Genomic DNA, 26899 nt, shown 5'->3' with positions numbered 1-26899 from the left:
ATAGTAATAACAATAATAATAATAATAAACACTCACACACTTCAGGTATATCGGAGACACTTGTTTTAGAATTGTGCAGGGGGTAGTACCCTCCTTGTTGAGAGGTGAAATAGCAAAAAGATTTTTTTCGTGTTTTTTAGATATAGCCATCAAATTGACAACGGTGCAGAAAATATTTTGCGACAAATATTTCAGTCCAATGAATTTTTAAAAAAAATTATCCTCCTAAGCATGCTTATGCTGACAAGGAACCGTGGTCAGAGGTACCTGAAGGGGGAAGGTATTTATCGTGACACTGGAAAAATTAGGAAATTAGCAACGTTTATCGGTTCATTTACACATTTACTGTCCGTGCTAAACAGTTTGTCGTTGTGAGCAGTAAGAGTGACATTTAGTAAAGAGTATAGCCCGACTTCAACAAGGTAAGCTCCACAAACAGTTCGATGTTCGAGTTAAATGGCGCTCCGTAGCTAGCTCAGTATTAGCCTCCGTGTAATTTAGGCTAGCCTGAGCTAACTGCTACGAGAACGTTACACCTACACAGCGTTAAGATTGCTATCTTGCTAACATAGCAAACAAAATAACCTGCTTCCCTAATGGTCCCACATTTACTATTAGCCATCCCTTTTTACTGCCATTGATGAGACAATGGACGTCGCGGGGTTCTGTCGTCTCAAATTACGGTTATTGTTGTATAACAGTAATTTGCTAGCAGCTCGGTGTGCAGACTGAACCAGGGAAACAAAAGCACCTGCTATGTACATTCGGTGAGGCGGTGCAATAGTCCAACAGGCGACATATGCTGGATCGTAATGTTATTGGCAGAAACAGCATTTTAACACAACAGTGCAAAGGTAGCATTATGCTACTTGTTAGCTACCTCCTCCATTCTCTGGTCAGAGTGCACTGGAACCTCAGGACCACAGGATTCAGCACTGGTTTATTCTTGAATTCTTTCAGTCACGAGGATTGACTAATGTAAGCAAGATTTGCCATCACATTATTAAAAATTTTTCCAGCTCTTTGATATTGTCCGTCTTAAAATTAAAACATCTCAAACATTGTTTTAATGACATTTGTACATCAGAGCTCAAGACATTCCCAGGCTTTAAGAAATTTCACACTACCAGCAAAGTGACCAGGTCCTGATGTGTGGTTTGATTCGCCATCAGGATATATTGAATTGCCATTGTGTGTTTTCTACAAAGGCTAAACTAATTCGAATCATAATTTCAAAACTTTGGAGGCAGCAAGTCTCTGTAGTTTGACTGACAGTTTTTTTGTTGTTGTTTTTGGTTTTTGCTGTGCCTGAAGTTATTATTGATGTTTACAGTATAATATAGATAGATGGTAATCATCTCAGGAATATGTACTTTTCTATCAGAGACCAATTCTGAGACTGTTCTCTTCTGTTGTCCTGTGCTAAAAGATTGATTACACCGCTACTTCCATTCCCAAAGGTGTTCACTGTTACCTTGTTATTACAGAATTATTTCAGAACATGAGTGAATTAAAGATACTAGTCATTTGCTGTGTGTAAATCCCCTGCTCAGCCTCCATTGGGTACTTTTATAATGTGATGTGCTCTCTTATTTTAGGGCTCCTGATGACGGTGTGCAGGTAATACGTTTTGAGCCCTGTAAGACAACATGTCTGAAGAGGCGATTTCAGAAAGTGACCTGGAGCCCAGCCTTAACAGTGAGGAGGAAGACGATGAGGACATGGAGGAAAATGAGGATGAAAACTGTGGCGATGATGAGGATGATGGTGGTGAGGTTCTCTTATGTTTGTGTTTTCAGATGTGGGTACATTTTGGGAGCACAGCTTAATGTAAAGAGTGTGTCTCATTAAATTTTCTATAAATGAGATTTTTCTTCACAGTATTTGCTCTCACCATAGCTTACAGAGAAACCATGTACACGTATTTCTAGTATGAACATTTCCAGAACTCTCTGCAGTTGTGAAACCTCAACTTAACTTTGAAACAGAACACTTTATTGCTGGCTAACTAGTCATTGAAGCCTTTAAATGATATGTTGTCTCCTCTCTCTAAAGAGCGACCGTCAAGTGCCCAGAGCTGGACGGAAATGGCTCAGGAAAGCAGGGACTCCACCTCATCTACCTCCGGAGAGCCTTCGTCCGAGCCTCCGTCTCAGCCTGCGTCCCGACCGTCCTCCAGACCTGCCTCTCGCTCTCAGCCACCAACCAGCCCTGAGAACTCGAACCAGAGCAAACCACCCCCAAGCAAAACAAAGAAACAAAAAGCCTCTAAAACAACCAAATCCTCAAAATCTTCAAAAGGCTCCAAACCTTCCAAACCTGCACACATGAGGAAAAATATCAGGTACATTTATGTTGTCTGGGTGACCATGAAGACATGCATCTGTGGTATATTTCATTCAAAAATGATACAAGTAGAGATTACTTAGCTGAGCAAATGTGTAGGTCTCATAAATTGTTGACACAGAACATATTTTATGCAATAATCCAAAATTCATTGTAAAAATTCCACTTGGCCTAGCAGAAATAAGAGTGGTGCTAGTGGTCTGCACACAAAAATCACCCCTGCAGAATTCTCTTCGTGCTTGGCTGTAACTTGCCCTTTGACATGATGCCTCTAGGAAGCTGCTCAAAGAGGATCAGCTGGAGGCTGGGACCAAGGCTGCTCAACAGGAAGAGATGGAGAGGCGGAAACGTCTGGAACAGCAGAGGAAGGACTTCCCTACACCAGCCCCAGCCCCAGCTCTCCCAGACTCTCATTTAGGTTTATGCGTATTTTCAACATTAGACTTCTGTTTGACATCTATAGATCTTTGGTTTCAGTCCTTAATTCTCTTTGCGTCTCTCCATCTTTAGACCCTGCTTCACTTTTAGGCGAAGTATCCCACTTGATGCCTGCACTCCTAAACAAGCAGGATGTGATCTGCCTAGATAGCAGTGGCGATGAAGATGAAAAAGCTGAGCCCAAACTGCCAGCACTTGCTATCAGAGATGGTAATAAAGATTTTATGAGGCTCTTTTACCTGGTACAAGATTTGAGAAAGTTCTTACCATATTCTCTTTACTCGCAATGATGCAGATATAATTGAGCTCAGTTCTGGGGATGAAGATGCCCTGCAGATAAGCAGTGAGTCAGCTGATGAGGATGCAGGTAGTACCGGTGGCACAGAGGAGAGCAGCGGGGCCCACGTCAACGATGCTCTGAACCTGCCTGATGCCCAGGGTCGAGTGCTGGTTAACATCAATCACCCTGCAGAGGAGAAAGATCTCTACCTTGCTCCACAGCTGGCCAGGGCTGTCAAACCTCACCAGGTATGCCCACTTAATCATTAAACCTCTCATTTTTACAGGTTACGTCCTGTAACAAAAAACATCTGGTTTGTTTTCTCACGCTCATGTCATCCTCTTTTAGATTGGGGGAATCCGATTCCTCTACGATAACCTCATTGAGTCTCTAGAGCGATACAAGACCAGCAGTGGCTTCGGCTGCATCCTAGCTCACAGCATGGGGTTGGGCAAGACACTGCAGGTCATTTCCTTCATTGAGATCCTGCTGAGGAACACAGAGGCTCACACTGTGTTGGCCATTGTTCCTGTAAGTCATCTGAATCTCCACCCTACAGAAACACTGTATTGATGAGAGCACGTCCTTCTGATAGGATCAAACTCACATCTTTGATTTCCTCACACTAGGTGAACACTCTTCAGAACTGGCTGACAGAGTTCAACATCTGGCTCCCGCCCCAAGAAAGCCTTCCGCCCGACACTGACCCTGCGTTCCTCATAGGCCGTGCCTTCAAAGTTCACATCCTCAATGATGAGCACAAGTACGTAGCATGCCATACTGTGTACACTGTCCAAACATTTGGGGAGTTAGTCATGCGGAGTGTGTTTTCCACAGAACAACACTGGCCAGGGCTAAAGTGGTGGAGGACTGGTCCAGAGATGGAGGTGTGTTGCTCATGGGTTATGAGATGTACAGATTACTGTCAATGAAAAAGAGTTTTGTAATGGGCAAGAAGAGGAAATCAAAGAAGCCTGCCGGACCGATTATCATCGACCTGGATGAAGAGGATAGACAGCAGGAGCTCATGAAAGGCAAGAAAACTTTTCAGTCCGATAGAAGCTGAACCAGCCTTGTATGCTTCTACTGTCTGTTTAATGTGAGTAATTATATTAACAGGCACATTTGTCTGTTCCTATCTCCTCACTGTTTTCTGTTAAGGTATTGAAAAGGCCATTGCGCGACCTGGTCCAGATGTGGTGATCTGTGACGAGGGCCATCGTATTAAGAACTATCACGCCAGCACATCACAGGCCCTGAAGAACATCCGGTCACGGCGCAGAGTGGTTCTGACAGGTTACCCACTGCAGAACAACCTTATTGAATACTGGTGCATGGTGGACTTTGTCAGGCCGGACTTTTTAGGAACACGCCAAGAGTTTAGCAACATGTTTGAGCGACCTATTCTGAATGGACAGTGTATGGACAGCACACCTCAAGACGTACGCCTGATGCGTTACCGGAGCCATGTGCTGCACAGCCTGTTGGAGGGTTTTGTCCAGAGGTAAGCTTGTTAACAGCGACTTGTTTTCTTAATGAAAATATTGATAAATCTCCATGTTAACTGGGGTGTCTTTCTTGTGTATAGACGTGGTCACGATGTACTCCAAGACCAGCTTCCCATCAAGAAGGAGCATGTGATCCTGGTGCGGCTCACTCCTATTCAGAGAGCGCTGTACACAGAGTTCATGAAACGCTTCAGAGAGGCAGGGAACAATGGTTGGCTCGGCCTCAACCCACTCAAAGCCTTCTGTGTATGTTGCAAGGTGAGATGCATTTCCTGTATTTAGTGGAAACCTCCGGCACAGGGTCCACTTGTGAAAAATGGTCAGCTCAAACGAAGCACAAGAGGCTTTTTAAAATGCAAAGCTGTATTGATAAGTAAGCCTTCCCTTTTTCCCTGAACTTTCCAGATCTGGAATCACCCAGACGTCCTTTACGAAGCTTTGCAGAAAGAAAATCAGGCCAATGAGCAGGACCTGGACCTTGATGACATCACTTCAGCTGGTAACCCCCGCTGCCCGGCTGCTGGCACTGGCCTCAAAGCCAAAGTTGCAGACTCGAGCAACAGCAAAGTCAATAACACCCTACCAGCCCTCAATCCCTCTCAGGATCGGTCCAATCAAGTCATCACATACGAATGGGTACGACAGCAGTCCAACCCCCCCAATTAATATCATCGTCAGCTGATACTGAACTGTCTCTTCTTCTGTCAAACTCACAGGCAAAGGACATAATGTCCAACTACCAGACAGGAGTTCTGGAAAACTCTGCCAAGATTGTTCTTCTCTTTCATTTGATTGATGAGAGTGTTAGAAGAGGAGACAAGATTTTGGTCTTTAGGTAAGTCCTCTGTCTGGTGTACATGGCATTAAACACAAATCCACCACTAAGCAGCTTATAAAGGCCAACTCTGCAGTGGCTTGCATTAATCTAAGAAATTCCATCTTACAGAGTTTTTGTATCAATTAGAATTTAATACTTGAATTCTCTTTATAAGTTATTAGGTTGTCACTTTTGAAAGCAGAAATTACACACAACACAAATTACTCAAATAATGCTTCTTTATTTTTCTCCTCCCACCGTATTGGGTTCTTCTGTCTCCCTGCTAGCCAAAGCTTGTCCACACTGACAGTCATTGAGGACTTCTTATCAAAGAGGCCCATACCAACAGACATCGCCTCCACTGACACCCACAGCTCAAACTGGGTTCGCAACCTCAATTACTACAGTAAGTTATCCAATCAGCTGCTCTGTAGCCTTTACCACTTAACCTTACATCTAAACTGATTCTGTAATTTAGTTTGCATCGTTAGTTTTTTTGCCCCGGTTCTCCAGTTTGCTTGTTTGTGCTGACAAATTTCTGTTCTGGAGACAAATGTGTTTAGCAACTATTTAAAATGTAATTTTGTATACAGCATATCATCCAAGGTTTCTTAGAAATTCCATCTGTCTGTTCATTTCACTGAAACTAAACATTGAGATCCGAGTGTGTTCATGTGTTTGAATGTTGAGAGATGCTGTGTCTGTCTAAAGGGCTGGATGGGAGTACATCTGCCTCAGAAAGAGAGCGACTTATCAATCAGTTTAATGATCCAGAGAACAGCGCAGCATGGGTCTTCCTACTTTCTACCAGGTCTGCGTCACAGCTCCTCATTCTGTCATAGTTCCTCACACTTCCTCCACACACTGACAGGAATGTAATTGTGTTTTCTGTCTTCCTCCCAGAGCGGGATGCTTGGGTGTGAATCTGATTGGAGCAAACCGCGTGGTGGTCTTTGATGCCTCCTGGAACCCGTGTCACGACGCCCAAGCTGTGTGTAGGGTGTATCGCTACGGTCAGAGGAAACCCTGCTACATTTACCGCCTCGTCTGTGACTTCACCCTGGAGAAGAAGATCTATGACAGACAAGTGTCGAAGCAGGGCATGTCTGGTAAGAGATTTGTCCTGGCAAGGCAGTCACAGCCCAGCAGCAGTGCTGCTCAGTTAAACGCAGAGCTGCTGCTTCTTATAACATGACTCCTTTCTTTAGTTTTGGGAGGATCTGGGTTTGATGGGGCAGTTGCCTGTCTTACTCTCAACAGTCCTTTATAAGGCAGCTTGTATAGTCAGCCATGGTATGGCTCAGACCACTGAGACACTCTGTACTTATTGGATGGATGCTTTTGAATGCTTCAGTAATTAAGTTGATTCTGAATTTGTCACAAGTCATGCTCGTTTGTAGAAATCAAAACTGATAGTCTGAACTCAATTTTTTTTTTCCATGGAACTGCAGCTGCCATTGAAACAAATTTTTTTAAACATTTTTTGTTTTCTTTGACTTTCTTTACACTACTGAAATTTAGTTAAAGGTATAGAGTAAAATGTGTTCAGTGAGACCCTGTTTAAATGTGTACTTCCATTTATATGTGGTCATTTCAAAAATTTCACATTTTGTAAGTGTATATATGTCTATCAGTCTAATGTGCTAGCAGAAGTAGCTAAAGACGTGAGAATACGGCATGATGCTGACGATGCTCTCGACGGTATTTTTTAGTTTGGTTGTTTTGACCATTGCTAACAGCGCTAAGCTACTTCATGACTGAATTTGTTAAATAAATATGTGTAGTTAGAGTAACCTGAGTGGACTCATTGAAATGTAAGTGGACAAATTAAGGTGACATCAGCTCATGTTACTTGTAGCTGTAGAGTGTTATTGTTTTGATTGAGAGACCTCTTTGGGTTGTTGTTTTTTTTTGTTGTTGTTTTTGGTGTGTTAACAGACCGTGTGGTTGATGACCTGAACCCAGCGCTGAACTTCACTCGTAAGGAAGTGGAGTCACTGTTGCACTTTGTGGAGGAGGAGCCTGAAGCCACCAGAAACTCTCTGGAGTCTTTGGAGGAGTTTGAGCCTGTGATATACCAAGCCTGTCAGCTTTACCCACACCTCATCACTAAGGTATACCAGCATGAGAGATCTGGACTTCAGTCTGTCTCTCTGGGGTGAAATAGTTCAGCAGATGATGAACACAATAGGAGTATGATTACTTTGTTCATATAAAGAATGCCATCTTTGTTGAATGGAGTAAGTCATGTAAGAGATCAGCTGGCTTATTCTAGGGAAAAAATGAGCCATTTGACATTGTGTTTCCCCTCTCTGTGTCCATAGTCACCTTTCCATCATGAGTCTTTGCTTGTGGACCGGAAGGAGTCTAAACTGACCAAAGCAGAGAAGAGAGCGGCCAAGAAGAGCTATGAGGATGAGAAACGAGCCTCTGTGCCCTATTCTCGCCCCTCGTATGCCCCTTATTATCCAACCAGTGACCAGGGGCTCGCGAACATACCAGCATTTAACCAACGTGGCTGGTGGGTTTAAAGTGACATGTCTGTAGACTAACTGCCACCCCGTAGGAAGTGGCCTCAACAGAGTTGTACTGCTGCCAGTGGATAGATTTGGTGGTAGTCCTGCAAAGTGCAACCTCTCATCTCACTCCTCCTTTAGAAGACCTGAGGCAGGGGTGTTCAAAGCTGCGTGTCTTACAAAAAGGAGGAGCCTGTTTCAATGTGATATTGATGAACCAGCTCTGAATGATTGTGCATCCCATGGCAGGACGGAGCTTCTGGGGTCCATTACCTGGCCACAGCCTGCACGGAGAGTACAGGGACCAGGCTGACACAACTTTGACTAAAATTCTCTAAATTAGTCAAGTGCAGAGGGGAAACAGTATGTTTAGGGGATCAGCCGCAACAGCTAATCAGGAGGTGTCCAGGTACATCGTTGAGTGTGGGTCACCGCCACTTTGGAAGCGCCGTGACATCATTAACATGCAGGAAACAGCAAATGCTTCCACTGGCAGATCAAAACCAGTTTGTCTCATTTCCCCTGAAACTGCAGTAATGAAGTGTCAATCCGAAAGGAAAACAACCTGAGAGACCAATATGATCAATCCACTTCATTTATAGGTGAAGCAGAAACTAATTCCTGCTTTTTGTAAATGGAATTCAACTTGTGACATCCAAGATTGAGGACAAACTCATAACTGTGACGGTCATTCCAACAACACATTTCATGATGCTGAAGTTGTACATCCCCTTCTCGTGTTCATTTGCAATTGAATTTCTCATATTTCCAGGCGTCCTGTGGTCAGGCCTGATGACAAGCCTGTGGCAAGTGTCAGGCCCATCCAGTCGACTCCAATACCCATGATGCCTCGCCAAGTTGTCATGGGCATGGCCGGCTCCAGCTCCGCTGGCAGCTTACCTGTCAACTTCCTGCAGAAAGCTGGAGTTTATGTTCAGAGGATTGTCACCACAACTGGTAGTGTAGAATATCTGAATAATCACTGCAATTTCCAGTCACATCCACTTGTATTATATTATTACATTCATGAGAGGAGCATTTGGCTTACTTTGTTTTTGTTTCTGTGTCCGAATGTACAGACATCGTGATACCAGGAGCTAACAGCACAACAGATGTTCAAGCTCGTATCAGTGCAGGAGAAAGCATCCATGTCATCCGAGGATCTAAAGGTCCTTTCTACCACACGTGAATATCTCTGAGCATGTAAAACATTTCAATGTTCTGATTCCATCACTGGATGTTTTCTCCACCGCAGGTACCTACATTAGGACCAATGACGGGAGAATTTTTGCTATTAGATCTGGAAAAATCAGTAGACCAACAGTTGGGGACTCTGCTGTGTTGAGAGGTACAAATTTAAATTCATTGGTCCTGGGTCCTCCTACATAGCCTCTTCTGAAACTTTGTGCCCTTAAAATTTCATGTTTGTGTTCAAGGGAGGAAGCACAAGAAGTAATCACTAGTGTACATTTCAAGCCATGTCATTAGTCTCTCACGTCTCTCGATTTTCAGAAGTAAGTAAGAAGTAAGTTATTATAAATGTCTCCTAACAGCATTTCTCTCCCCTCCAGACAACCAGGGTTCTGTGATCCATCCTGTCAGCAATGGCTGTGCGTCACCTGTGGAGCAACAGCAGCACTCACCCAACGGGGAGCAGCGGCCCCCCTCTCCCCTTGGCTCCGAGATTCTCAGAGAACTCAGCCATTACACTGCATCCACAAGCGAGACCAATACAGGCGTTGGGAGCGAAATACCGTCTCCTTCAGATGTGTCTGGTGTGCCAGAAGGGGATGGAGCCAGTTCACAAAGTAATCAAATTACTGACCTCAGTAGGCATCTCGGGGACGACCTCCTGAGCGCAGCTTTAGAGATGCGAGGCAGCAAACGCAAGAGTATGGAAAGTCGGGGCAACATGCAAGTGGGAAGTAAACGCTCTAATCCCGCAGCCCGGTTCCCTGGAATGTCCATTGGCTCCAGTGGGCTCAGTTTTCCTCCAGTAGGTCTGAACTCTTCCTCCTTATTAGGACACATGAGTCACCCACTTCTTGGTGGAAGCGGTGGATCATCATTCCTTCCGACACCGGGACAAACACTTGCTGACCTACAGACTATGTTCCCCTCTGCAGGCTCAGACCTACTGAGACAGTCTGCACCAGGGAACGGACACCTCCCTACCCCCTCCTCATCTTCTCTGTCCTCGGTTTTCTCCTCCACTTCCACAACCATTCCAATGTCGTCAACACCCTCAGCAGCAACCTCGTCGTCCCTGGCGTCTGGTTCTTTGCCTCCATACTTGTTGAACCCCAACATGGCAGGCCTGCTGTCATCAGGCTTCCCTCTCAACTACAGCCAGTCTTTGCTCTCTGAGCCCCGAATGTTCCCCGGCCCTCTTCTCTCTGGGTCGGGGGGATTCTCTACCCCCAACACAAGCTCTACCAGCTTCCTCTCTCATTTCAACAATCCAACATCCAGCCTGTTGGGGGCGGCTCTGACCCAACCAGACAGACATCAGGGTGCAGAGAACGGCGGCAGTAGCTCTGATGACGACGTTATAGAGGTGACAGGACACTAGAAGTGCCACGTCATGAAGAGACCGTAACAATCATATCATTCATTGGGGATGGGAATGACTTCATCAGTTCCATTAAAATTTCTCTGAACTGCTGATTCGTGATTATGTGCATCGTTTCACAAAGAATTTATGTCTCTGGAAGCTAGAGAGTGACTTGACACTTAAAAATGAAGTGAGAGACATAAAGTGAGAGAGAGAAAAGACCAAATCCAAAAGAAATCCCAGGAGATAAAATTTCTTTTTCATCCTGGGTTTGAGGATTTCTGTCAAATTTAGCCTTTTATCAATGAAGAAAAACTGCATTCCCATTCCTAATGGTTGCATCGGAACACACACTATCACGGACTCTCGCCTGCCAATTGCTAACGAGAGAATCTACTTGTACCTTAATGACTTAACAAAGTCAACATAACAAATCCTTATGCTGAATATCCCAGACTTGTTCAGCTGGAGCAACAGAGAAGTGGGGGGGGGGGGGGGGGGCACGTGTCACAAGGGGACCAGCTGAATCTCGCTTTCAAAGCACAGCCTCTCCTGCTACAGTTGGAAGCAAAGCATTGCTGTGATGTTTATTTCTTCTGAATTCAGAGGGAATTAAAAACTGCTTCATGTTGGATTTTCTCTTTATATATTTCTGTTTAAACAGTCTCACTTGTTACACGCTCATTTCCTGATTATCTGGTAAATATAACTAAAGCTCCATACTCAAAACTATTAATTGATTTCTGGAATGTTTTGTTAATGTTTATCCACAATATATTTAGAGAAAGTCCATCAAGGCTTACCTTTTAACAACTAAACTTAGGCATTCAGAGAATATTTTAGTCTTTAGATATTTGATAGACATTGTAGCATCCCCCATTGAACATCCACATTATGTGATACTATAACTGAACATACTTTGTAAATAGGAGTCATTGTCATTGTTTATATTGCAAGTCAATAATGTGCAGTGTGTAGATGTCGGTTGTAGGGAGATGGTCTATTAACGTGACTGCCATAAAGATCATGCATCGATGCTTGGGGGGGCGCGAAATAAATTTACATAACATTCAACGTTTAAACTTTTTTTTTTCTCCCCTCAACACTAAACTGAATGTACTTTCATGTTAACTCTTGGTAACATGGATCTGGTCTACTTTTTTTTGTTTTCTTTTTCTTTCTTTTTTTTTTTAGCCTTAAACAACACAAAGCGGTATCTTTGTGCATCCTTTTTACAAAGCAGGTGGAAGTCAGAGTCATACTCAAAGCACCATGTCAAAGCAGATTCAGCATTTGATGGAAAAAAAAAAAAAAAAAAAAAGCACCAAAAGTGAAAAGCAAAATGAGCTGGAACTGAGGTTTAATGTCGCTGGCTCATCAGTTTTGACTGAAACGTCCCCGTCGTTTTCATCATCATCATCATCATCACAGTATCAATGTGGAGACCTCATGTAGACTAACAGGCATTTGCGTGCATCACCTGTGCCTGTGTCACCGTGGCTGAGCCAGCTCAGGTGGTGTGGTGGCCTTAGCGAACAGACAGTGCCATCCTGTGGTAGCTTTTCACAGAGGTGCGTGCCGTGCAAGTAGCTTCTTTCTGTCAGTCGTGTCAAGTCGGTGTCTGCGGTGCTTTAGGGAGTTTAGGTTCTCTGTAGCCTTGTGTTTCAGTGTTGTGATGACAACTCAAGGTACATCTAGGATCAGCCTTGTTCCTCCGTTAATAAATAGATCACAGCAGTGGTTGGAATCAACCTTGAAAGACACACTGGATAACTTTTTTTTTTCTTTTTGGAGACATGTTCCATTAGGAGACCCCCAACCGTCTGTCGTCATTCTGAACACTTCATTTGTATCTTTACAAACATTTGTTACGCCAGACTGGGGAACTTGTGATTTAGTTTGTTCCTGAAAACGCTGGCACTTTGACAAAAGATCAAATGTGAACTGTTTAAGGTACCTTAAAGGGTCAGACTCCCTTATCTTTATTCTAAGTATAATTGGCATTTGGGAATTATGAGTTTATATATTTTAAAAATATATATCTGTCAGCCATTTCTTGTCAATTTTATGCTTTATATTTCACGGGAATATTTAATTTTTTAACTTTTTTTGATACATTTTTAATGTAAACTTGGCAGTAGTCTCCCTTATTTCAGTGTCTCAAAAGTGTATTTATTTATGTTAGAAAATATATTGGGGTTTTGTTATTCTTTTTTTTTTTTAAACCTTCAGTTCATGTTTGACCCATTGACGGCTGATTCAGTAAGAATTTTGTACATGCAGCCTCGATCAAAGCAGGATATGACTGTGTTATCAATGTTATTTTAACAATAAAACACTTCTATCGCAGTGTGAATCCTTCATAAATGTTTTAATGTTTTTAATATTCAACATTTTTAGTGTATTTATTTACTCGGATGTGGCTTGATCAGTGAGTAAAGGGTACAGCAGTATTCAAAAGCTATGACAGAAACCACATGAATTACAAAAATTAATTTAAATAAATGTAAAACAAACCCTGATAGCATGTATTTCCTTTCAAACTTTGGTCTAGACATATATTCTATGAAATGTTGGACAGATTAGAGATATGTAGTTGATATGCCATTCATTGTTTCCACATAAAGAGCTTCATTCATTAAACAACCTTCCATATATTTGGATGTTTGAATCCCTCAATTGTCTTAAAGATAACAGCAAAGCCTACTTGTAACTCCATCTTCTATTCCGCTTATCCTGTTAAGGGTCATGGGGGGGGGGGGGAGTGGAGGAGCCTATCCCAGCTGACTATCCATCACAGCCATGAGGAGCAATTAGGGGTTCAGTATCTTGCTCAAGGACACTTGGGCATGGTCACCGGGGGAATGAGGATCGAACCAGCGACCCTTCGGTTGCAAGACAGCTACTCTACCTCTGAGCCACACTGCCCCCTTAATTATAACTCCCTGCTATCTATCGTGAACTTGTTATTTCCAAGCAAGGGTTTCCCAAACTAAAGCTGCCAGAGAGACACGTGACCTTGACCAAGTGGAGGTGGTCGATATGTATAGGGTTTGGGTCGAGTCACAACCGCCAGGGGTCCCACCCCCACTTTCAGAATCCCTATAATCAAGTCTTTTCAAGCCTGGTTGATGTCCTCTTACAAGAGGTACGTAACAGATATCAAGCACAAAGAGTTGCAAATTCCTATCAGGCTTCACTTCCTGCCTGTAAGACTAAACTGAGGGCATTAAAAAAGTTATTAAATTAATGAGGCCCAATGCATCCTGATGAAAATTAATGGACTCTTGAAGTTGTTAGAATGAAAAAGAGGACATGTCAGGTGACCTCAGGGTAGTGGTAACTCCAGCCTTTCATGAACCGTATCAAGCAGCAACAGAAAAAAATGTCATCGTACAGGTTTGGCAGTTGTGCTAGTTGGAATGACAGAACGTCAAAGACAGACATACTCTAGAAAAGCCCTCAGTGGTTTGTTCTATTGTATTAATTGACCTTGGTCAGGACTGAAGGCGTTTTTTGGCCATGTAAGCACCGGTGATTTGGTTCATTATGACCAGGCCACAGACAGCAGGGCAGAGTGCTGCCAGGTACCAGGCGTAATCACTGACGGACGCCGTGAACCAGCCGGAGCAGAGGCCAAGGAGCAGGCTGACACTGCCCAGCAGGTAGGTGACCAGTCCAGATGCCGCGTGGTAGCGCTTAAGCTTGGCCAGAGACCATCCTTTGGCCAAAGAGTGATAGATGAGAGGAAGAGCTGCCAGCGACTGCAGTAGCACCACACACACGGTGAGCAGGCCCAGCAGGCCATGCCATGAGGTGAAGTGAGGTTTACCATTCAGGTGCTTGTTGTAGGAGATGGCTGCCAGGCCCAGCATGGCGCAGGATACACACAAACACTGCAGCATCCAGTGAGCGCGACCTTTGGTCTTGTGAGGAAACCTCCTCATGGGGGAGCCGTGTGGGGAGAAGAGGAGGATGGCCTCAGTCATGAAGAGGGAGAACTGAGGGAGGAGAAGATATTTCAAACAGCCATATTCAGTTATAAAGACAGTTTCTATTCTTTTTTATCAGTCAATTTATCTACACAATAAAAAAGAAATTAATTCAATATCACAACGTGGCATAATTTAATATTCAAATCCCTGGAAGATGCAATATTTGATTCAAAAACAGCATTTTAAATTAAAAATGGTGGTGCTGCAGACATGTTCTGTCAAACTCACTATCAAGACTTGGGAAAACCTTCAAAATAGGTTCAAAAGTCACACCATCTTCATTTTCATTAGTTTCTACCACCCAAAAAATGGGAATAATTATGTCAAAATTAACATTGCCACGTTGTTTGTTTGTTTGTTAGAAGTTTTTCAGAAAAGCAACTGTTTCCAAATCAGTCAACGCCAATGAAAATAGGGTTTGACTGACCTGTTGACAGCTCAAAAAAAAAATTGAAAGTTCCTACTTACAGCAAGTGTCATGAGGAAAGGATGCCAGGAAAACCAACCTAAAGCAGCAGATGAATGTTAATAAAATCAACAAACGTGTCCAGAGTTAGGAAATGTCTGAGAGCGACCAGGAGCACTCACTTGTACCCGGTCGAGACAGAGCAGCGATGGATCCCGTAAGGACGACGCAAAGGAAATGGGTGAGCACCACTGCGGCTGCCCGGGTACAACCGTACACCCGGGGCTCCGAGTCACTCTCTCTGATGTGAGCCATGTTTGGTCAGTCAGTCAATAGTCTTGACTGCCTTTGACACCCAGGGGAGCTCACCTGCCACCAACACACGCCACTTTAAGTGACAGCCACCTGAAGTGAGCTCGGTCAGTTTCAAGCGGAACTAGTAGAAAAGTGACCGGTCGGAACTCCGGCTTCATTTAAAGGCCTCACCTCGGTTCTTTGACTGAAACCACAACACCGAATAAGTCACAGAACAGCAATGAGACGAATAATGTACATGTTTACTCTTGATACGAAGTGTAGTGTGCTGTCTCGGTCGTTATGTGTCTCTGCAAGTAAAAAAAAAAAAAAAGAACTTCCTACTTTTTTTTCAGAATAAAGTGCTCACGACTACTTGTAAGAACTATCGTGTGTTGGAATTTTTTTGCTTTTATTGTGAAGCTCAATTGACCGAAAGTATCATCTGCTATTTTTCCATCAAACTTAACTCACCCTAGTCCTGGCTGACGTGGATGCCTCGGAGAAATTCCAGAAAATTCATCGCCTTCTGCGTTTAGACTTGTTTTAAACGCAAAAAAGTACTTTATTGAGCTAATGGCCAAGAAAGAGAGGTTTTTGTTTTGTTTTTTTGTTTTTTTAAAAAGAAACTTCTCACGGGTTATTGAATACATAAATAGATGTATAGATAGATACATAGACAGATACATACATACATACATACATACATACATACATACATACATACATACATACATACATACATACATAAAAAATGAGAAACAGCATTGAATAGCAGCAGACTCTGCAGGAAGAGGAATTTGTTTACAAAATGTATGTCGTCATTAATCAAAATGAAATAAATCTGAAGCAAAGTGAACCAGATGTAACCCCATAAGATGCTTGTATGGATATGTTCAGGGCAGGGTTCAGTACCTGCGACCGTCACAAAACCACATTCCCATCACAGGAGAACGACTTTCAGTGCATGTTGTTGCAGTTAAATACTGCATGATACTTCTGACTAATACCACCAATTCCCCATCCAAGACCTCAGTGGACACTCACTGGTCAGCTGTTCACTGGTTATTGTGCTCCAATTACTCTCTAATAAGCTTGTGACTGCAGGGCCTCGTCACACTGGGCAGCCAGGCAGCAGGACGGCTGCTGGAGAAAACAACAACATGCTCATTGAAGTCTCTCTCTCTCTCTCTCTCTCTCTCTCTCTCTCTCTCTCTCTCTCTCACCCTCTTTTATACACACACTAAATATATTATGCCTACCTAACAATATACACCCCACCCCCAACCCCACCCCCACCCCCAAGTCAAGAATGCGCTCCTCTTCTTCCTCTTCTTGTTCCCACAGTTGAATGTGTGAGCTTCACTGTGTCGAGGGATGTATGTACAGTCTTTGACACTAGGAGACAGCTTTCACTTTGACTGTGAAAGTGGAAATGTTCTCTGTGCACAGTGAAAATGTGCGTGTTAAAGTAATCCTATGAGCATGTTTTCTTAGGTCACATATACTTTACAGGGTGAGTGTGATCCAAAATTCAGCATACATAATTATAGTGAGGAACTTTGATGCCTCCAGGTCACAAGATGGGTAGGTGGTGTAATAAGGTTTTTAATGTGGTAACTAAGCATTTCTGACAATGTCAGACATGCATTATTGTTTTGTTGTGTATATCCTTAGTTCGTGTGTGTGCCGTTTACATATGTGTGTTTGTGTGTGTGCGTGTGTGGTGGGGCCGTGTCTTTCAACCAGGTTGTGCAGTAACATAAAACATCAAAACATTATTTTAAAAAGTAACGCACGGGACCCAGGATAGCTGACATGGATTTATCATATGTCTTTAAAATATATTTTTGTTTTAAATATGGGGTAAGTTAGCGTCACAGTGTGCTCGAGGGCATTTTGTTGGTAAAAGTCTGTGGTGATATAAGTATTTAGAGCATTTGGAATTATGCAACCATGCACAAATATCCCGTGCAAGTTCCAAAAGCCAGGATCATCTGTAAAGACCCTTGACATTTAAGAATAAAAGTTCTCAGTTTATAGATGTGCTCCACGGTCAGTGATATTTGACATTAGTACATTGTTGAAACCTGAACCGATACACGCTTTCTAGAGGTTATAAAAGAATATAATACACTGAAGTAATATTTCTTCTTCACGTAAAATTATTATGTGAGAATTCCCTAACAAAGTGTCCACCATCTAGTGAAATTACAGCGTAAATACAAAAAAGAAATACCACTGCTATACCTAATTAAAGTGCAAGAACTTCAGCATCACCTTCGGTTGTGTAAAGTAAATGATTAGAAACAGCAGAGTGCGTGTTTGTCCAGTGACCTACATTTACTCAGCTCGGTCCTTTATGTTTGCACTCTGCCACTTTAGTCTTCCACCAGAGTCTCAAAGACTGACAGAACTCATTGAGGAAAACAAGAGAGTGGCGCTCATTGTGACACATCTTGGTATCCAGCATGAAAGTCTGGCATGAGAGCGATAATGCAGAGCGAGTCCAGCCATTCATCTCATCCCCATATTGGAGCCTGGGGGCTTTTTCCTCCAAACGGCCCCGAATTAAACATTTATCAGACCGTTCATTCCCGATGAAGACATCCTCGCCTTGAGAAAATGGACTCCCATTTTCCAGAGTGATCAGGAAATTAGAGTCATAAATACATTTTAGGCAGCGTTTTCAATTTGATCGAGCTTGTGATTCATACGTTGATGAAATATAATGTTTCTTTTCCTATTAGACATGGGCAGCTCATGCTCACTACTTGGCTGTATCTGTTGTCCCCCACGCACGCACGCACGCACGCACGCAAGCACGCGCTCACACGCACGCACACTTTAATACAGCCTGTATCATTTAAAATAAAATATAATCTGAAATGTGTGGATTGTATTCCTCCAATGATTCCGCCCACACGTGATGGGAGAGGACAGAGGGGATTCCTTCTGGTGGTAGGACACACGAGATTAAGAGGTAATCCCACTCTCATAATGTGCATGCGCAAACTGAGGTGCGTGTGTGCGTCGGACGAAGGATGTTCTGATGGTGGTACCATGACAAACTGCGCTCAATCTCCTCTGCGATAAGTGGCGGTGATTAATTAAACGAGGTAAGGACCTTTTTAACGGGTTGTCTGTTTGCGATACCTAAAAAAATGTTTTTGGGTGTCAGTGAGTTTCTCGTCCTGTCTCGCTGGATTAATCCGCGCTGTGCGTCTGTTCTCCGACTGAGACGTGTTTGGCAACAAATGAAAATGAAAGCGTGATTCAAACTTTTAAGAGATCGAGCCATATAATTTGTTATTATACAACCAGAGAAGTAGCCTGTATGCATAGATGGTCCTGGTCACAATGTGCTCTTGTTGGCCGGGTAAATAATGCGCCGTGTGGTGACCCACTTGGCACATCGAGTCCGGCTTGTTCAGATTCTTGTCACAATGCAGTTCCTCCGGAGAAACTGGAAACTAACAAAACTAAGTTTCACATGCACCTGGTAATATTTTACTAGTATTTAGAATATTACTTCTGTATGAATGCAAGCAGTATTCTTCCAATCAGCTGCAGGTTTTCTGTTTTAAAAGTAACAGTAGGCTACATTTTATTTCTAAATCCCTTTCAAGTCCCCCACTTTACAAAAACCAGATAAGACAGTCAACACTCAACAATGGATAGAAGCTACAATAAAGAACAACATTTTACAGCTTGATGATATAGAACGACCACTGTATTCTAGTATTACCTAATTCATTAAATGACGATTATTACTAATCTAGTAGCATTTAGTAGGCATTAGTGAAGTTGATTTTAATTTCCATTTGCAAAAAAGGCAGGAAACAATACAAAATGAGCAATCTAATGAATAGTAATAACAGATGATGATACTGACAGTGGGAATCAAAGTGTTTTTGATTTGTGCTACAGTGAGTTAGCCTGCATTCATCAGTCTTGCATCTCTGTCTGTGCATTTTGTGCGAAGAGACAAAAACTGTAGTAACTCCATGAAATAATTTTAATAATTGTCCCTTTTTAGAACCAAGTGGAGGTGCACCTTTTTTTTTTCCTGAGGACCAATATTGAACTTTTTAGGTAACAAATGGGACTTAAAGTACAGAGCTGTTCTTGTCTCACACTTCCGTTTTTCAGTGTTGGTAGTTTGCCTGGAATGGCTTTATGGTTAGTCATAATTATATATTCAGCCATCAGTTAACAAAAGGACAAATTAATCAACCCACACTGAAACACTAAAACAAATGTGGTTATTAAATAAAGAATTCAATAGATAGAAAAGTAGAGTGAGTCTCACCCCTTGGGATTTTTTTTTTTTAGCCCTAAACTCCCTACAAGGAAGCCGAGCCCTTTGGCCTCGACTTGTAACTCTTGACTTTTTTCATGTACCTCATGTATGAGAGTCCTTGCAGGCTTTGATAGACAAGTACACAACATGTCAGGGGCAAGGAGTGACAATTGCCTTCTTATCTACAAGACTAGATTGAGGGCTAAAAAAAAAAAAAACTTTTGGTATGTAACGATATATTTCTGCCCAAGAGCTCTTCATGAGTGCCGGCCATTGTGCTCTCCAAAATATAGTTAAGTAGAAGTATGAGGAATAATAAAATGGCAATAATCAAGGAAGGTAAAAGTAGCTTACATCGCAACACTCTCAGTTGTTCCTTGTAGCAAAACCATAAAGATTTCAAATATTACCGTGTTTCTTTTGACTGTTTAATGATCTGTTTTTGATCATAGATTATTCAGCGACTGAAATTGATTTGGTCCAAATTTTTGGGGCTTTTTTTTTCCCCAAAGCATGTATGTTTGTGTTGGTGTTACACGCAGGATGAGTTGTCACGGGATTGACCAGGATTATCCGTATCATTTTGCCCCACATTTCTCTCATTATCGTATGGATCCTGGCATCAGATATCAGGGGTTGATCTTTTGTTTGTCCATGTCTGAAACTCATATTTGATCTTAATTTTTTATGTTGCTGTTGTAAAAGAGATGTTTTGAAACTTCCTGTTTGTTAGGAGTGCGTAGAAGCACAAACTTGTGTATAATTTCAAATACTGACTTTGTTTCAGCTCCTCTGGATGTGTTGGCCACCTGTTCATCTCCACAGCAGAAGAAAGTGGAACAGCGCTGAATCAGAGTACTTCATTAGGGTACTCCAGCACGAAAGCTACCTCATCTCAGAACTGGATGTACACCCTTGCTAGTCCATGGAAGTGCTCACTTGACATGTCAGCATCTGTATCAAGAACAGGATGTCTAAATGTGAGCTGATAGAGTTGAAGGACCTCAGTGTGAATGATCCCATTGAGCTGGCCGCTCCCGCGCCCATCGCAGCCCCAACACCCATCCACACAGGCCAGCCCAGCCACTTCCACATCGTCCGCCTGGTTGGAGACAGCGTCCGTATTGAGGCACCCGTGTGTCATGCAGGAGAAGCTGGTGCGGGTCATGACTTCCAGCCCTACGGTCACGCTCATCTCACCTGGTGTGACCTGTGTGGAGAATTCATCTGGGGGCTTTATAAGCAGAGTTTACGCTGTGCAAGTGAGTACATGAAAACATGTTTACAGGATGAGCATCAATCCCATGAAAATGCCAAGATCAACAATTAATTGGCTCTGTTACTAAGTTTCACCAAAGCCTGATTGAACTCATTCCTCTGTGCCATGAAAGCTCAGTGTTCTCGTATCATCACTTCCCTTCTTGATACCGATTCTGATACCTCGATTGTGTACGCAGTTTAAAGCAACAAGTTACAAGTTAGATTTCAAAAAAGCAAACAAAAAAACCCATCTTTAACTCTGTAAATTATCGTCACGTTACAACTCTGGAGGTTGTTACATGAGGTGACATATACTTTCATAAAATGGAATTGTAGTTAATCATAAATACTACAGGCGGCACGGTGGTGCAGTGGTCAGCACTGTCACCTCACAGCAAAAAGGTTCTGGGTTCAAGTTCCAGCTCGGGTACGGGATCTTTCTATGTGGAGTCTGCGTGTTCTCCCTGTGCCTGTGTGGGTTCTCTCTGGTACTCCGACTTCCTAAGGCATGCAAATGGGGATGAGGCTGATTGGATAAATTAATTCTAAATTGACCGTAGGTGTGACTGTGAGTGTGAATGGTTGTCTGTCTCTATGTCTTGGCCCTGCGATGGACTGGTAACCTGTCCAGGGTGAACCCCGCCTCTCGCCTGAAGTCTGCTGGGATAGGCTCCAGCCCCCCCACGACCCTCAACAGGATAATAGGAAGAAAATGGATGGATGGATGAGTATTACAGTTCTGCTGCTGTAAATACGGTGAAAATGGATACAGTGTTTGCTAATAACTACAAAAATTATGTATTGAAAGTAAAGTTCACATTGAAGAGCCATTTTTAGAGGACAAATGTGCTTCAGTACCACAAACACAGACAGACAGACTGAGGCTTTATTGACTTACTATGGGATTTGTTGACAGACAGTAAAATACACCAGCATTATCCTTTGATTTTTGGTGTGTAAATGGTGTGCATGTTTTTCACTGTAGGCACTGACCTAAAAAGCAAAAACGGGCAACAAGCCACTAATTCTGTATCAAATGAGTCAGGATGACATGCTGTGGTGAATCATCCTGTTTTGGGGGGTGGGGTGATAATAGGTATTGTGAAAAATTGTGCGCAATTATTTGGAGTATGTAAATACAACCAGTATGAATATAAAATGTGACATTTCTGTGAATCACTGAACCCCTCACAAATCTGCTGCGTTGTTTGTATGTCAACTCCACCCAAAAGCTCGCAGGATTGTGATAACTTTGTCACTTAAAGATTCCTGTATCGCTGGAACACAGGATGCTGATGTTATTTTTCCGTTCACAAAACCATGCATCTGGCAAGCATCAGTGTCGAGCCTGAGAATGGGTTTACTCCACTCAGACGTCTCTGTAGTTGGCATCTTATTCATGCTAGGAATTAATTACTGTAGCAATTTAAAACTAGATGTGCGCTTGCAAAATTGCATATTGAGACGTTGTGAATATAGAATATGAACCTAACGTCGTCAAAGTCCATTCAGAGATGTTTTCCCCCAACCGCCAAATTCTATCTAAATCTGTCCATTTGTTTTGGAGGTATCTCGCTCACAACTAAACACACACCGCTGATCACATAAAGTGTTCCAGAAACAGGAGAACATTTCACAAGAGCATTTTTTTTTTTTTTTTACTTTGCATCATTAAGATTTTTTTATTATGCTCTGATGCATGCCAGTTTATGACAGTAAGCCAAACTGTGGATGGAAAAACACCAGCCTCTTTCATGACCTTTGACGGTGACCTCTCTCCTCTCTGTTCTCCTTTTGTCTCACAGGCTGCAGTTACACTTGTCACTATCGCTGCCGACCCTTCATCCAACTGGACTGCAGCACAAATGGAAGCTTGTTAACACACCAGGCAGATCTATCTGTCGACTCCATCGAGACAGACACAAATGTGGTGGGGACTGTTTTGTTGTCCAGCTAAAGTTTGTTTTATTTTTTTTTGGCAAGTGCCAAGAAATCATGCAGGGTGTTGGTGTGTTGGAGGCAACCAGATTGTTCGCTGAGGATCAGCGCACCATATATCCTCAGAGATACAGTTTTATCACCTCCTTCATTGTTAAGGCAAATATACAGCATGTCATTAAGGAGAAAGCTGAGGTGTCACAATGAAACAGCTGTCCACGTTGTAGAATATGAACAATCCTGACTGGGAATGGATCACCACACCTTTTTCGATCTAATTTCACTGGTTTTCAACCCAAATATTAATGCCTGGCTTTACTCATCTGCAGTTTATGCCCATTTTTAACCTCAGTGGTGCCAGGTTTGCTCAGCTAGCTGCAGCTTCTCACAGGATCAATTGTGGCATTCAATAAAACCTGCAAAGTCAGGATAATTCCTCAATTTAGAAAAATAGAAAGGAAGCAGAAATTTTTACCATTATTAGCTTCATTTACGTACTTCCTGCATAGACTCATCCAGTGAAAACAACCATGTAAACTAGAGTGGAAGCATCAGTTTATGATTATATTATAATATGTTATGGCTCCCTGGAAACTTAAAGCCAATAATTTCATCACAATTAATCTGTTAGTGTTGTTATATTTCAGTAATAGCAGGGCTTTAAAAAAGGAGGAAACCCATCCTTGAGGAGCACTTTCACACTCTCGCATCAGCAATAACAATAGAACATCTATCTGGATGCATGCTGATCCCAGGGGGGGGTCGTGTCCAGACGTCTTTGCGAGCTTTTATGATCAGGGAGGAGCCAAAAGAGCGGCTAAAAGAATCAGCTCTGGTCAGAAAGAAGAGAAAAGACAAAGCAGATCCTGGCATTTGACTCTCAGAGTGGCGATGACAGCCATCAGAAAAAGCTGCCACCTGAAGCTTCAAGGATGACTTGGGGAAGCAGAACAAGTAGCACATTAGTTAGTCAGGATGAAAATGACTCGGAGCTGGAAGTATATTTCACTGCGTGTACATCATTCTTTCACACAGTTGGAAGGTCAAAGGTGAGCTTCTCCAGCAGTTTTCTGTTTGGTGATTGTGCCTGTTTTCTTTTTTCATTGCAGATAAAGAAATGTTTTTATCCATTAGTTTATTTCTCTGATGTCATGTGGCTTTTTTGCCATTCTTTCATTTCAGGATGAACAGACTGAATGGGGTAAACAGGAGTTAAGTGTTAGTGAGATTCAGCAGAAGGTTAAGGAGTACAACACTCAGGTTAACAGCAATCTCTACATGGTGGTTGTGAGTAATTAAACTTTTTCTACAATCAGGAAAAGCAAATATAGATCTATGACTGTGTTAACAGCAGACCAGATTTTTCTGTGAAATGATCTCACTTCATCTATCCATATTTCAGAATAAAGATGGTTCCTACACCGGTTTCATCAAGGTCCACTTCCAGTTGTTTCGCCCCATCTCCTTACCTCCACCTCAGAACCTGGAGCATCAGCAGGGAGGACGGCTGAGACGGCGGACTTCTTTCTACCTCCCCAAAGATACTGCAAAGCACCTGCATATAAGCTCCCAAACACGGGTACGCGAAGTCATCGAGGCCTTGCTCAACAAGTTTACGGTGGTGGACAACCCGGCCAAGTTTGCTCTGTTTGAACGCGCTGACCGTCAAAATCAAGGTAGGAGTAAAAATAGCACTCATATGTCAGTATTATACCTGAAAGCACTGAAGTTTTTTGTGTGTGTCTTGTTTAGTGTACATGCGTAAGCTGTGTGATGATGAGCGCCCCCTCTTCCTGCGATTATGTGCAGGCCCAAGTGAAAAAGTCCTGAGTCTGGTCTTGAAAGAGAATGAGACAGGGGATGTGAACGTAAGTAGTGTATGGTGAATTTATCAATTTAATTCTAAAATATACATTTACTGCACATAAAATTGTAATCACTCTCATCCACAGTGGGATGCATTTAGCTTTCCTGAGTTGTGCAACTTCCTGCGTATCCTGCAGCGCGAGGAAGAGGAGCATGTACGGCAGATAGTGAAGCGTTACGCTCGTGCTAGAGACATGATGAAGCAGGCCATGGCGAAGATCAGTACTCCTGCTTGACTTTGTTTGTAGCCATATAGACATTCATCTGATCCACATATTCAAAGCTATGATTCACCCAAAAAATTTATTTTGCTTTTAAAGTATTCTCAAAGAAATTTCGTGGGATCACAAAGATGTTTTTTTCCCCCCTGCATCACTGCTTTGCGACTCCTAAATCTAGAACGTGCCAGCCATGTATATTATTATTAGCTTGAAGCTAATGGGAACTGACAGCTGGCAACAACTACAGCAACAGAACAACACCCAAACTATTCTTCATCCGGCTGTACTTTTAGTATTCCACAAATACTTCTAGTACATTGCTCAGTCACAGTAGCGCCGAGCAAGAGCAGCTAGTGCGTGAAGATGAATTCAGACTCGCTAGCACTCGTTAGCGGTAGCACTGCACCATCATTATTGTTATAGTTTGTTTTTAGCCCAAAGTGTTTGTGGATTACTGCGCATATAACTGGATAAAGAGGATGTGAATATAGATGATCTGTTTGAGAATTTGTAAATGAACATTTTTGGGCAGTTGTCTGTTATTTTAGCCGTCAGTCCCTATTATATTCATCTTGATGGTTGGCTTTTTTTTTTTTTTTTGCGTTGATGAGTCACAGAGTGATGAAGGAGGGGAGAGAACTTGAATAGTACTTGAAAGGCAAAATACACATTTTGTTTGAAGTATGGCTTTGCATGAAGAGGAACCACCAACCATCAATGAGAAAGTTCACGTCGGTGGAAAAGGGAAAGAGTTACTACAGGTTACTGAAGAAGCTGGAATGTTTTACATGTAATGAGAACTAGCTTAGGGCCAACTTCTCTAGTGCAATTTATACCTGCGTTATCAATTGAATGAGCAAATTAAAATATAGTTTATTTTGGTCTTAACTGGATGATATTCTTTGTTTAAAAAAAATCATGCTGCTTTGTTTAGACTATTTACAAAACAACATTTAGCCTTTTTGGATATTTATCATGTGATATTTTGTTTGGTTTATCTTATGTGCAGCTGTTTTTACATTTTGGCACTTTAATGAACCTGTGAAAATGAGTAAGGTGAGAAAATGTATCCTAATTATCTAATAAACTGATGATAATATAATTTAATGATGGTGATTTTTAGTACCATGTTTGATAGACTATTTTCAACCAAAGTATAAGTTCAGTATTTGGAAAAACTAGCTAGACACTGGAACATCATATGATGTACAATATCTTTAATACTTAGATCAGTTATTACAATCTCCACTGAAGCCTTTCAAGAAGATTGTGGTAACTTGGCAGGAGAGCTTTGGTCCTTGCGTGTACATTGTTCTTTAAAGGGATCACATGTGAGGTCGCAACATTGACCTTGTAAGTTTTGGACATTCTGTTTGATAAATGCTAATTAATCATGTAAGTTTTAGTTTTCGAACTACAGACACAGAGTTCGACCTGTCTTTCCTGTCCTACTACTCTTCAACATAAGCTGTAGGGCAGTTTTTCTGCTGACATCATGTGGCCTATTTCTTGTACTGCATCTGCTCTTCTCAGGATCGACAGACGCAACAGGTGACAACCAAACACAGAGGAAAGTTAAGGATGATCAGATTTTTCTCTGAACATTCAGACACACAAAACGGAATTTTAAATCTATAAGTATGCTGAGCAGAGCTTGATATATATATATATATATATATATTTATAGATATAGATATATAGATATAGATAAACTTTTACATGCTCATTGTTACTCATCTTCAAGCTTGCTTCCTGCATATTCATTCCAAGGTGTTTCATTTCGTTTGGAGTCAGGGTTTGTGATGGCCTTTACAGACTGGATCAGAGGAATAACATGACATGTTTGGTTGTGTTAATAAAGTTTTACTTTGGACTCTGAGGTGGAGATCTGAACCGTCATAAGCAGCAGACTGGGATGTTGAAGTGATAATAAATGACTTGTAATCTTTTTCTTCATGCGATGAATCAGAGACAGACAATTACAACATCAACAAACATCAAGGAAATAAAATATGTATCATCGGATGGACTTATGAAATCCTTATAATCAGACAATAGGGACTAAAATAGAACATAATGAATGAAATGAATAACTTTAACTTACAATACAGAATAGAAAGACATCAGAAAAGAAAAACAAGCAAACAGGGAGAGAGA

At 42.1% G+C, this 26899-nt stretch overlaps 3 protein-coding genes across 4 annotated transcripts; 2 read left to right on the top strand and 1 right to left on the bottom strand.

Annotated features, from left to right (window-relative positions):
* The first annotated feature begins 263 nt into the window (after window positions 1–263).
* On the top strand, window positions 264–10957 carry rad54l2 (RAD54 like 2). Its single transcript, XM_086199513.1, has 22 exons — window positions 264–422; window positions 1599–1770; window positions 2056–2344; window positions 2622–2764; window positions 2857–2994; window positions 3080–3312; window positions 3413–3595; window positions 3694–3827; window positions 3902–4098; window positions 4226–4568; window positions 4653–4830; window positions 4978–5208; window positions 5289–5407; window positions 5677–5795; window positions 6101–6200; window positions 6293–6498; window positions 7328–7503; window positions 7714–7910; window positions 8678–8862; window positions 8985–9074; window positions 9161–9253; window positions 9477–10957. Exons 2-22 carry the CDS (start codon window positions 1650–1652, stop codon window positions 10475–10477), a joined length of 4476 nt encoding a protein of 1491 aa, XP_086055639.1. The 5' UTR covers window positions 264–422; window positions 1599–1649; the 3' UTR covers window positions 10478–10957.
* Window positions 10958–11759: 802 nt separating this feature from the next.
* Window positions 11760–15467, bottom strand: cyb561d2 (cytochrome b561 family, member D2). Of its 2 annotated transcripts, XM_086199517.1 has the most exons (4): window positions 15347–15467; window positions 15043–15229; window positions 14923–14960; window positions 11760–14460 (listed from the first exon to the last, which is right to left on the bottom strand). In XM_086199517.1, the coding sequence occupies exons 2-4, from the start codon at window positions 15173–15175 to the stop codon at window positions 13957–13959; spliced, it is 675 nt and encodes a 224-aa protein (XP_086055643.1). In that variant the 5' UTR covers window positions 15176–15229; window positions 15347–15467; the 3' UTR covers window positions 11760–13956. The 2 variants fall into 2 exon arrangements, with proteins under 2 accessions (XP_086055643.1, XP_086055641.1); XM_086199515.1 differs by having other exon boundaries at window positions 15043–15460.
* A 2695-nt stretch (window positions 15468–18162) lies between these two features.
* rassf1 (Ras association domain family member 1) lies at window positions 18163–26458 on the top strand. Its single transcript, XM_086200799.1, has 7 exons — window positions 18163–18273; window positions 20245–20719; window positions 22523–22647; window positions 23838–23942; window positions 24058–24331; window positions 24408–24523; window positions 24608–26458. Exons 2-7 carry the CDS (start codon window positions 20428–20430, stop codon window positions 24755–24757), a joined length of 1062 nt encoding a protein of 353 aa, XP_086056925.1. The 5' UTR covers window positions 18163–18273; window positions 20245–20427; the 3' UTR covers window positions 24758–26458.
* The last annotated feature ends 441 nt before the right edge of the window (window positions 26459–26899 follow it).

The sequence above is a fragment of the Aulostomus chinensis genome, chromosome 3 (assembly GCF_037954235.1).
Source record: "Aulostomus chinensis isolate RoL2024-O1b breed Wild chromosome 3, RoL_Achi_v1.0, whole genome shotgun sequence".
In the NCBI taxonomy this organism is placed as follows: Eukaryota; Metazoa; Chordata; class Actinopteri; order Syngnathiformes; family Aulostomidae; genus Aulostomus; species Aulostomus chinensis.
This window is presented reverse-complemented; position numbering and strand designations above follow the sequence as displayed.

Excerpts from the sequence above, each read along its gene's own strand:
- rassf1 (XM_086200799.1), top strand. The coding sequence starts at position 20,428 with ATGTCTAAATGTGAGCTGATAGAGTTGAAGGACCTCAGTGTGAATGAT. Across the intron at positions 22,648-23,837 it reads TCGAGACAGACACAAATGTG|GATGAACAGACTGAATGGGG; the intron begins GTGGGGACTGTT and ends CTTTCATTTCAG. Across the intron at positions 23,943-24,057 it reads GCAATCTCTACATGGTGGTT|AATAAAGATGGTTCCTACAC; the intron begins GTGAGTAATTAA and ends TCCATATTTCAG.
- rad54l2 (XM_086199513.1), top strand. The coding sequence starts at position 1,650 with ATGTCTGAAGAGGCGATTTCAGAAAGTGACCTGGAGCCCAGCCTTAAC. Across the intron at positions 2,995-3,079 it reads AGCACTTGCTATCAGAGATG|ATATAATTGAGCTCAGTTCT; the intron begins GTAATAAAGATT and ends GCAATGATGCAG. Across the intron at positions 9,075-9,160 it reads TGTCATCCGAGGATCTAAAG|GTACCTACATTAGGACCAAT; the intron begins GTCCTTTCTACC and ends TCTCCACCGCAG.
- cyb561d2 (XM_086199517.1), bottom strand. The coding sequence starts at position 15,175 with ATGGCTCACATCAGAGAGAGTGACTCGGAGCCCCGGGTGTACGGTTGT. Across the intron at positions 14,961-15,042 it reads TCTGTCTCGACCGGGTACAA|GTTGGTTTTCCTGGCATCCT; the intron begins GTGAGTGCTCCT and ends CTGCTGCTTTAG. Across the intron at positions 14,461-14,922 it reads CTTTCCTCATGACACTTGCT|TTCTCCCTCTTCATGACTGA; the intron begins GTAAGTAGGAAC and ends CTCCTCCCTCAG.